General features: G+C 34.6%; 1 protein-coding gene across 2 annotated transcripts in view; it reads right to left on the bottom strand.

Annotated features, from left to right (window-relative positions):
* LOC113505131 overlaps positions 1-11,761 on the bottom strand; it is a 29,014-nt gene extending 17,253 nt beyond the window's left edge. For both annotated transcript variants that reach the window (XM_026887673.1, XM_026887674.1), the window contains exon 1: positions 10,563-11,761. In XM_026887673.1, the coding sequence (XP_026743474.1) occupies positions 10,563-10,644 (82 nt within the window). In that variant the 5' untranslated portion in view covers positions 10,645-11,761. The remainder of the gene's footprint in view (positions 1-10,562) is intronic.
* Between the last annotated feature and the right edge of the window lie 417 nt (positions 11,762-12,178).

Here is a 12,178-nt window from a genome sequence, read left to right as displayed (position 1 = left end):
GTAGTTTACGAGCTAGGTATTTATACAATTAATGTTTTACACAACTTTGCGCAACGCTTGCACAACTACAACAGCTATAGACCTAGACATAAGTGTATGTAAAATATATCTATAATTAGAGAGAAAGGTCAAAAAATGGAACAAAAAAGCGGCCATCTTCAATTTACAATTGCGTCATAAAAACGTCGTTCGTTCGAAATTAGGAATTTAATTATTGTCATGAAATGAAATTGCTCTATCTAGTTTCTAAATTAGGATTTTATCGAGCTGCCGATGTCTGTGTAACATTTATTTTTAATAAGTACTTACTAAAGCCGATGTGGAAGTCTAGAACTTACTAGTAATGGAAGTAAAATTGTAGATGTGTAGGAAATCCTAACGCCATTGATTTTATTGCTAAGTTTTAGAAATCACGATAATAACTATAAATATTCATATAAATTGATAAGTGAAATTCAACTAAAACTATTTCTTAACGGGATGCGAATAGTTTGCGAACACTTTGCCAAAATCTAAGCAGAAACATCATAGTCGGTAAAATAAAGAAAAAACTACAGCTCGAAAAAATTTATTCGTAGAATATCATAAAATATATTAAGTTTTAACTAAGCCTAAGTCTAGTAGAAAAACTCCTCTCTCTTCACTACGTTTTATATACTCGCATTTTATTCATACATCCTCAATCAAGAATAACCGAAGCCCAGAAAAACGAACAAAAAAATATGGCCGCAGTAAATACACTCAGACTTATAGACAAATGGGAATTTACATAATATCTACTGGGGGCCTACTACGAGGCGTGGAGCGGTGTTTTTCTCCCACAACGGCGATTCTTAAGGGGTTCCGAAACAAGAAAGATATTGAAACAAGTAGCCATGGGGTCGACCGCTGCAAGTCGAAAATGATCCCACGGGAACATAGAATCGGCATAAAAACTATGCTATGTGTTAATCTTGTTTATAAACTATCTGTTTGCCAAGTTTAGTCCTAATCCGTTTGGAGGCTTTTGCGTAAAAGAGAAGAAGGAGAAGAAACAAAGAGAGTGAGACATTTCAAAATATCTGTTAGATTTATATTCTAAAGCGAGATTACATTCTCTACACCGTCTAGTTTGTAAAGTCTGCAATCTCGCACGAGTTTTAAATATTTTTTATGTAATTTTTCTTGCGTCTCATTTTGTACATGATAGCACAAATGTTTTGAAACGCGTTACAAGTTAGCTTTATTTATACTATTCCAATAACTAACTTGAACTTAAATTTCGTAAACAATACTACAAACTACACATAAAAAACAAAATCCCAAATTCTTTTGACATTTCAACACTGGCATTATATTCACTTAAATATATGATATTTAAGCGAAGATAATGATAATCCCTGTTGGCCTATGAAAATTTTTGGTAGGCCCCTAAAGGAACGCTGACACGGTCAAATAAAAAAGGCCTTATATTGATTCTTATGCCTTCCTCCAATATGGAAGATAGATAGACTCGGATAAATGAAATTAGGGGTTATGCGCGTCGAAGTTTGTTTTATAGTTTAGATACACTTTCACCTTTTTTGTGAATGCTAGGAAGAAGTTGTGTTGATTATGTCATGGGAGTATTGAATGGCGGTCACAAATATTTTCGTTGACAAATAGACAGTTTAACTTTGCTTTAAATATCTACTTCTAACGTATATTATTCATATGTCGTCTTCATTCATAAGTCTAGTGTTTAGTAGCCCTGTTATACGGGAGGTCGTTGATTCGATTGCCATCAAGTTCCATAACGTCAATGTTTGTATCTGGGTATAACTTATCTAGGTTATTCTGGGTATTATTTCGAGTTATTAGGTAAGTAAGTTTATAAGTTGTCTTGTACTCAGCTTCGTTACTTTAAGACTAGAAGGCGTTATGTGAAGGTTGTGTCTATTCGTCTTTACATTCCACTTTAGAAAAACAGATTCAATACACCTCTTTACGTCAACTGACTTAGACTAGGGTCTTAGTAAATACAGGTAAGAGAAAAAACAACAATCTATTTCAGTCGAGTAAATGTTCATAGAAATCAAAACCAACAGAATATCTAGCTTTACACAAACAATGCAAAGCAAACATAACGGGAAACAGACTCCATTCATTCCCCCCACAATATACATCGTAAACCCTACCACGTCATAAAATAACACTCTTGCTGTTGCGAGAAAGAGACGGCGCTCTATGCTGTGTATAGCGCTGTCTCGTTTCCGCATTCACGATATTACCAATGTAAACGATATTGGTAGAGGCCTGCAAGTTGTAACAATAGTTAGGGCTGATGAAAAGTTCTGTATGTAGAGCATGAGTTTATTTCTAACTGTTGATGAAGCATTGTGTTTTGTTGGTATTCGTATGAACAACAACTCGTAACTAACTGGGATGGAACGTGATTGTTTGGAACTTTTTGGTTAGGTTAGGTAGTGCAGTTCGTACAGATATGGGTATTTTGAGTTCTAACGAACTAGTGTTCAGGTCCTATCTATATCTATACTAATATATAAAGCTGAAGAGTTTGTTTGTTTGTTTGAACGCGCTAATCTCTGAAACTACTGGTCCAAATTGAAAAATTCTTTTTGTGTTGAATAGACCATTCATCGAGGAAGGCTCTAGGCTATGAACCATCACGCTGCGACTAATAGGAGCGAAGATACAATGGGAAATGTGAAAAAAACAAGGCAGGTATAAATCATAACTTATATCTTCTACCCACGGGGACGAAGTCGCGGACAACAGCTAGTTTTTCAATAAAATTTATTTATAAAAAGGTACTTAAAGAATTAAATTTAGGTTTAAAGAAAACGCTGTTCTGCAAAGCCATTCAATTGTAAAATATAGGATAACCAAATTGTTAAAAGAGGTATTTAAAATTTGTAAAATATTAACTATCCATAATTTAAACAGAAAAGTTCACGAACATTCCACTTATATAAGCAGCATAGAGGTTTTAAATCACAAAACGACATCACTTTGAAATACAAACAATTTTTCATTAAAGGCACCATAAAGAGTGGTTATATTTTAATATTGTGAACAAAAGAGAAATTGTTTGTTTTATTACCCATAAAAAGTTCTGGAAAATACACAAGCGATACATTTAATTAATCATCAACGCATAAAACTGGGATATTGTCGTGCTTTCGTATTAAGACTACCAACCTCCTAGCCAAGGACTACACGTATAGCCGCGTGGTTGACGTCACCACGCCAAACCCACAGCGCACGACGAGGCTCAGGTTCGATCCCCACGTAGAACAAGCTTTTGTGTGATCCACGAATATTTTGCCCGAGTCTGGGTGTCTTTAAGCATGTGACTTGAATGTTTATATAAACCTTCACGATATCTATACTAATATATAAAGCTGAAGAGTTTGTTTGTTTGTTTGAACGCGCTAATCTCAGGAACTACGGGTTCAATTTGAAAAATTCGTTTAGTGTTGAATAGGCCATTCAGCGTGATGGCTATAAACCATCACGCTGTGACTAATAGGAGCGAAGATACAATGGAAAATGTGGAAAAAACAGGGTAGATGTAAGTCGCGGGCAACAGCTAGTGAGGAATAATTAACGGGAGAGTCTTTATTCAAAAAAAGTAAAAATAGACAATCATTAACATCAATTTAAAACGCTCCAGAGTATGGTGATATCAGAACAAAGTCACGTGACTTGTCAAAAGGAAACGTCATCTTCAAACGTCATTTGAATGTAAAAGCAATTTTCAATTTATGGAACTTTAAGTTTCATTTTAAATCAGAACGAAACATACCGTGATGGCGCTAATAAACTTTTATGTCCAACTGTTGAAAACTTTACGAAACATCATTGTTGAATCGGTGCTGTAACGTCTAACGTACAGTAATGGCTCAAAGTTTGTAACAGTACTGCGATGCTATCTAGGGCGTGATTCAATTTAAAAACGTTTTAACTGAAGAAACTTTTATCGTTGTGTTGTTAATCTTTTATGTATTGAAGTTTTAGGGGATCAGGGATTTAGAGTTTTCAGTTTATTTAGAAGATTTTTAAATATTATGTAATTATAGTGGTTTCTTAGATTTATGCGAATGTTAGACATTGAAATGAAACTACTTTTAGTAGATTTGTCGCGGTTTAATTTTAGATTTTAGTTCCAAAGAACCGCATAAGTGATTCGATCACAGGTTAAGCTATGCTTGACGCGGTTGGTCCGTAGATGGGTGTGGAGTGGTGGACCATCTTTGTCATAGCGAGTTCCTCGCGTTTCGGAAGGCACGTTAAATTGTGGGTCCCGGCTGTTATTCCTACATCTTTGACAGTTGTTACAGGTAGTCAGAAGCTTGAAAAGTCTGACGACCAGTCTTACCAAGGGGTAACTGGGTTGAGGAGGTCAGATAGGCAGTCGCTCCTTGTAAAATACAGGTACTCAGCTGAAACCGGTTGGACTGGAAGCCGACCCCAACATAGTTGGGAAAATGCTAGGCCAATGAAGAACTTGATGTTGATACCTTTAGTCTGTCCGTGACCATGATACCTGCAAAGGTGTCGAAACGTCGAGAACGAAAATTAAACCGCGATAAAATCCGTAAAAGTAGTTTCATTTCAATAGAATGTAAACATTTTTTATGACTATGTTTTCGTTTGTCTTTGAAAGTATGCAAAGTAATGACACACACCCTTTTTGACAACGATAAAAAAAAAAAAAAGAAAATTAATAATTCCAACTACAATAGCCCCAGTGAACGCATATAGAAATGTTTCGCAGTTTTTCGTAACGGAATTAATTAATTAAATTTAAAAAAAACGACGTAGACCCTCAAATTTAACGCATTCAAGAAGTTAGAACTTTTGTAGGATTATACTATAATAACTCACAAACCCACGCTTATCTTGTCACTGAGACAACGCGACGTTAAGAAACTACAGTAATAAAGGGAAGGTTAAATCCCACGCAAAAATAAAACCGTTGATTCTTGAATATTTGTTTAACTACCCACTTCTCTGCAAGAAATAATCTTTAGATTTGTATGTCTACATCACGTGTGTATGTCACAGAACTTAAGACCGATATAAATTATATTTGGGGGGGGGGAATTTTTTTTTTTGGGGGGGGCACAGTTTTTTTTGGTTAGGCGTAGGGCTGGATTTAGGAGTCCAGAGACCTCGGGGCAACAAAGGAGTGGAGGCCCCCTTGACACAAATTATTTTCCAAATAAAAAGAACAATTTTAAAAATGAAAAAAAATGGCTGCAGCGAAAAATAAATATCAAAGGAAAAGATGTTTACTAGGCTTACTAGTCGAAATTTGAAAGATTTTTTTTCCGAAGTCTCTATTGTGAAGGCCCCAGGGCTTTCGCCCCGGTTGCCCTCCCCTAAATCCGGCCCTGGTTAGACTGGTGAAAGCACCGGGTAGTGTCAGACTCTTGCTGATTGAACCTGAACCGCCATGCTACGACTCCCGCATTGTGACCACTGGTTTAGATTTATTAAGACAGTTATATAAAATCCTAGTGGTTCGTCCATTACCTTCTGAACCTCAACAAGGCTCGTCATATCAACATTTCATTAACTCTCTACCAATCTTCTAAATCCACACTTAAAAGGTCTAACAAGCCTTACCATATGTCTGTTATAATCTGTATTATTTGACGAGAAAGGTTACGAAAACATAATAAATATAAAACCAACGTACACGTTTCCAAACAAGCTTATTTAGAAACAACAGATATAATCTCGTCTAGACACGACAGCGTAGGCGAACATAAGTCGTAGCAACGTCGTAGCACGTGCGTAGCCTTAATTAAGAAAAGTTACTACACCCATGGGTGGTCTACGAAAAACCACATTTTGACATGACTACTCTAAAATTTATTACGAGCTACATTAGACGGTATTAGTACCGAGATTTATGTTTGTAAGTTTAGTGTTAAGCAAAATTTTGTTTAAAACTATCAAGATTACACGTTTCAAGGTTGAAAATTGTTTGTACTTTTTTGAAGAATTTACGCTCTTAGGGTTCCATACTTAAAGGTTAAAAAAGAGACGCGTTACACTGTTGAAATTTAGGTAGGTATGTATGTTAGTCATTAATTTGAAAAAAAAAAGGTTTTCTGTGGCCCCGCTAACCGTCCATTGCATCCATCCGTTACAATTTTTTATAACCTGAACATAAATAATTGTGTGTATCCGTTTATTAAGTTACAGGACTAAAGTCCAAAGTATTTTAATTTGTTCTTGTATTTATATAAAATATACGTAAACAGACGATTAAGAAGCAATTTTCCAGAAATTTTCATTGTCTTTGACAAACACAACACAGACAGTTAATTTGAAAACGAAAGTTTATTGACGATCCTTCGTTCAATGAACATGGTTTAAGTAAGCGATTAAAACGAAATTGTTGGATTAAATATTAAAATACAAGAAGTTTAGTGAAACATTCAACTGTCCTTGGCGTCAGTAAAACCTTTAATATTCGCAATTAATTCTTTAAAAAGAACAAAATTCTGTTTCATTATGTTTTAAGATGCCCAAAAAAAAAGATAGTGCCTAAAAAAACAAGAGAAAAGAGAAAAAAAATGTGTTCACGTTCGACAGATGTAACGTGACAAAAACCACATCTACATAAATAACTGAAACACGTCAAACACGCCAGAAGTCACGTCGCGGCGTGCACATTGAATAATATTGAATATTACAACAAAAACGACAGAATGGCGAATTCTGAATGACGTGACAGTCCGTGACACTATCTAAAGCGTGATTCAATTTGAACGACCGACGTGTCTCGTGTTGCAATATTGTTTTAGACAATCAGATTCATGATTCTAGATATTTCTCGTTGGTTTTTAATGTAAATTGAGAATTTTTCTGTTATTTTTTTTTTGACTTTGAGACAGAGTAGAATAAAAATACTTAATTTGTAGTATCTATTCAAGACTGAAATTGTTATTTCTCATGTTGTTTTGATGTATCTTAATGCATTTTTCCCCTTTTGTGGCTTAATATTAAGTAGCTTTTAGAGCTTGTAGCTAAGTAGATAAAGTCCCTTGCTTTATCGATTCGAAATACAATTTTCTTTCACTACTTCCAAATGTATCGAGTTTTAATCTGTATGAGTATTTAAACAGTTAATTACAGATGAACTTATACAGACAATTCTAACTATATAAAGACCAATAACTTATATAAATACTGACTTGGCTAAGATCTCTTTAGGCAATACATCAAAAAAAGTTCCGAAGAAATAATCTAATCAACTCAAAGCAGACAAGTAATATCAAGTACCAATACTAAAAAGACATCCTACATTATACAAAAACTCGCAGTTACATAATCTCCGTCTATTTTTTCATTAAAAACTTGAAGAACAAAGGAACAAGTTGCGCCTGTTCCCGACATCGTACTTGGATATTGAATCACGCTCCAAATGTCACGCTGTTCAGAGTACTGTATTGTTATCTCTCTCTACACGTTGAACTGTGATCTCTGATGATATGTTTAGGTGTATTGTTAAAACCTGTATTACTCCTATTTATGTAACTGAAGGTCAGTTTTCTTCTTTAAAAGGAAGTTATTAAAAAGAGACGGCAAGTAGTGCGCTGCCACGCTATACTGTTAAAATATTATATACTTATTGGTTTTATTATATAGTTATTGGTTTTCGAAGGAAATATTATGCGCAAATACTTCGTTCTCTATAAAAAATATTTTTCTCTTGAGCGGGTCGATCAACAATGGAGACAATCCTTTTTATTACTTCTTAAATATCCCTTACATCTTTGGTTCTACTCGTCTTCTAGTTTGTAACTACTCGTATACGAATCTAATTATTGAAGGCCCATAACATCGCGAAAGATATCAGCGTATTTTTATTAAAAAATCTAAGCTGACGCGGCGGCATCCTCATAGTTACAGACTCCGGTTGTGTCCGGAACTAGTTAGGCAAGCCCGATAAATACGCGTGAGTAATCCGTTGCAACATTTAACCATACGTCTTATTACTTCCCATTACTTTATTTAATGTAACAGTTTAAGTTATTTAGCAATTTCTCATTGTTTCATTATTTGCACCATATAACACACCCAGTCCTCAAAATCAGCAAGTCCTTACTCCAGCCAACATCATCGGCTTACCAAGTACTCTCACCCCGATGTCAAGAACAGAAAGTGTTACAAACGATTAAGTTGACCGATAACTATCCCTAAACGCGGCGAATTTCAGGAATTTGATGAAATTTGGAGAGGCCCTTGTCGTGATTGATGATCCGTCTTTATGTAACTTGTATTGAGTATACTGTGTCCTGTGGTTTCATCCGAGATTTTAGCGGCTATTTTGGGCATAACAAATATAAATACTCTTTATTGCTGTAGGTACATATATTATTAAAAGTCCTTTTCAAAATTATACACAGCTATGACCCATTACAATTTAGTAGGTATATAAAGCACAAAATATATAATGTGATGTGGTTTTACTTTATCATGAATTAGGTTATCCAATACATTTTGGATAATCGAATATAAAGTTATTGTAATGTGCTCAAACAAATAAATAAATGAACAGGCTTTTAAGCTTTATCAGTACAGAATTTTGGTATCTATATTATCATATCGTAAAGCATGGAGTTCAGTCATTTATCCTATGTCCTCATGTATCTACACTCATGAAATGTTGAAATATGGTTTAGGAAAATTGTTTGAGGGTTAATGTTTTCTGTAGACGGCAAAATGACGAAGATTGGTGCTATTTTTGTTACAAATGTTGCAGTAGGTGTCAAAAGAAAGCAGTTTAGATGTCTCAATAATTCTAAATTACCGAATGTGACTACTGAGCAACATGAAATTAAAATCTATCCCAAACAACATAAAATCATTCTCCATCTATTCGGATTGTTCTTTACATTGTTAAAATAAAATAATATTATCAGCCTATATACACTTCTGGATATAGACCTCTAACCTATAGGGAAGGTTTGAGCAGTGATCACCACGCCAGCTCATAGTTGGAGATTTCAGGTTTCAATATTAGGAATCCAAGTTTCCTCACCATTTGTCAATGGTATCTTTGGAGAACTAAGAAAGTCTTGTTGTAATCGCGTTTTCTTGGCCGCTTTTCTATTATGCAAAGACTAATCTCAGTTGCTCACAGCTATAATGTATTGGGCAAATAATCTAGGTAATATAATCTCCAGATATTTTAAATAATTTATTATATAATCACGTTGCAAACTGCGTGGTAACTGAACCCACTCTGACGTAATGTAAGTAGGTGGGCAGTGCATGCAAAATCGCGCTGCCTACGCCTTTGCGAAAAAGCTTAATGATTTTGCAAAAGAGCAAAAATCTCATAAACATTTCAGATATTAATGCAAAATGTAGATACATTCCATTTATAACCAACCATTGACAATTTTCGAAAGATTTTCTTTTAATAAACGTCTACTCGTAAATAAATGTCTTTTTTTTTCCTTTACGATAACGAGGAAATAATTATAAGTTCCTAAGTCTACTTAAGAAAGTGCTTTTGCAAGATAAGTAGATATTCAACACCCAAGTATTGCGGCAAATACTGAGATTGGTTGGTCTCTACCTATTTACAAAAATAAAAGCAATGTTGTCTATTAAATCTCATGCTAATCCCTCAAAATATGATAGAATACCTATTTTTTTTACAGTAACTTTCTTTATTAACATCTCAAAATGTACACAAAATGTCGATATCAAAAGACATCTCTTTTATAATCAGAAATCGAAAAATAACGCACAATAATAACAATCAATGTAAATAGCCCAGAAATATTAAATAAGTATCATACGGAAGCTATTATTTTTGAATAATCGATAATATTAATTAATATATTTACGATGTCAAAGGTCTTAACGCCGATTGGATTCTCCCTGCCTATCGAACTGCACTCAATTAATAGGTATCTACTAATACGATAACAGAATATTTTTCTATTAATATTTTTAACATTCGTGACTCGTACAGTCATGATAAACATATTCATATAAAATAATGTCAATATTCATTGATATATCAATTAAAACTAAACAACTGTGTGAACATGTACATTTGTACATTCATATTACTACAAATCATTTCAGTAGCTCATAAAAGCTTGAAACACTCGACGAAAAAGGTTTTATTAAAAAGTTAATGTTTTTAAAACGATCGACACGTTAATTAACACCAAGGATCTTAACACGCGATAACAAAGCACTTAATTTGATTTTAATTAAATTTATTAAAACACGAAACGCGAAACAAAGGAAAATGTGGAACGTATGTAAAGCTAATTAAGCTTATTAATAATTCAGCGTTGAAAGTGAACGCGACAATTAAATGAACAATATTTTACATGTGATTTAAAGAAAATATTTTTTTAAATCTGGAACTTACTTGGATCTCTCTGTAATTACCAGTGCCTAAGTCTTTTTTTTTTTATTGGCATGTCAAAATAAATAAGAAAAAAAATCAATTTTTGTTTTTAATAATGTTGGTAAAATATAAAATAATAAAAGAAAGAAGCTTTCTTAATAAAATGATTAAATGTTTTACTTACATAAACACACTAACTTGACCAGCGTCATTGTCGTAACGTCGAACATCGACAGGAAATTCTTCTGTACTACACGATAAACCATTCTGTGATCTCCTTAGCTACCGTATCACTGACTACACACACGTTTTATACCATCTATATAATATCGAATGTAAAATATTCCCCGTTTTCATCAGTCGCAGCGGAATTTATTGTTTAATTTATACATCTGACGTTCGTTAAGAAACTGTGGCTGATGTTTCGAATTTTAAAAATTTTATACTGAGCTCGTCTTGATCAGATGGCTGCCATTTTGTATTTGTGACGTCATGGCGGGGAAAATCAATCCTTTCGCGCCTGCGCAAACTTTCTCCTTGGCCTGTTTTCAGCGAGTACCGCGACCATGACAAAATACATTTGGTTTCATACCTAACCTTTACAAAATGGCTGGCATTTTATGAATGAATCGCTTTTATTCATTCATTTCATATTTAGATGTTCACTTAGCGATATTAGACGGGGAAGTTTTAGAATTTTCTTTTTTGTTTTAATGGATTGGAGTATTGGGTAATGGATATGACATAGCAACTGATACTGTTATGATATATCTTGAACTATGAGTAGATAGGTAACATTTAATTAAATATAATATACTCCATTATAAACTTCCAATTCAATTAGCGCTGGTAAAGCCACTTTATAGGGATACCTGTTTCCTATTCCCTCTACTACCTTTTGCCAGATGCGCCCCTATGCTAATTATCAATACTCAAGACATTTATTTTATGGAATCCGCTTTGAGTTAAAGATCTCTCTTTGCCTCTCTTTAGTTAGATCTCTTTAGTTTACTTTGATGTTGTTCCCACATAACTAGATCCAACTACAAATACAATACAAATACTACCTCTTTGGCGAATAGAACAAGCTGTTCATTTACTCAATAACAGATGTACGGCTCTATAATCTCGGTAAAGTTACTTTAAAAATCTCTGTAAGAGGGGTGCGTGGCTAAGGTATAACTGCATAAGTGAATCGCTCACAAGTTAAGCGACTCTTGACGCGGTTGGTACGTAGATAGGCGACCATCTTTGTCATAACGAGTTCCTCCGTGTTTCGGAAGGCACGTTAAATTGTGGGTCCCGGCTGTTATTCATATATTTGACAGTTGTTCCAAGAAGTCAGAAACTAAAAAGTCTGACAACCAGTCTAACTAAAGGGTATCGTGTAGCCCAGGTGCTGAGTTCAGGAGGTCAGATAGGCAGTAACTTCTTGTTAAACACTGGTACGTAGCTGAATCCGGTTAGACTGGAAGCCGACCCCAACATAGTTGGGAAAAAACTAGGATACAAAAGCCGGTGATGAATGTCGGTAAAGTTATGTATTTCGACTTGAAAAAAGAAAATGCTACAAAATGGTGGAAAACTATAACCGATAGGTACTTTCTTTTTTCTCTAGCCTACTGCTGAGCAAAGCCCACCCCAAAATCCTTTCACGATTCTCTGGCCGGGCTTCCTAGGCCGCCCATTGAATTATGTTCAACTGACAACATAAATAATTATGAACACCAGATCAACTGGCCTACAAGAACCTGTTAAAAAGAGGCTTGCAGGTGTGGAAGCGTGACAGCGCTCTTCAAG

The sequence above is a fragment of the Trichoplusia ni genome, chromosome 24 (genome assembly GCF_003590095.1).
Source record: "Trichoplusia ni isolate ovarian cell line Hi5 chromosome 24, tn1, whole genome shotgun sequence".
In the NCBI taxonomy this organism is placed as follows: Eukaryota; Metazoa; Arthropoda; class Insecta; order Lepidoptera; family Noctuidae; genus Trichoplusia; species Trichoplusia ni.
This window is presented reverse-complemented; position numbering and strand designations above follow the sequence as displayed.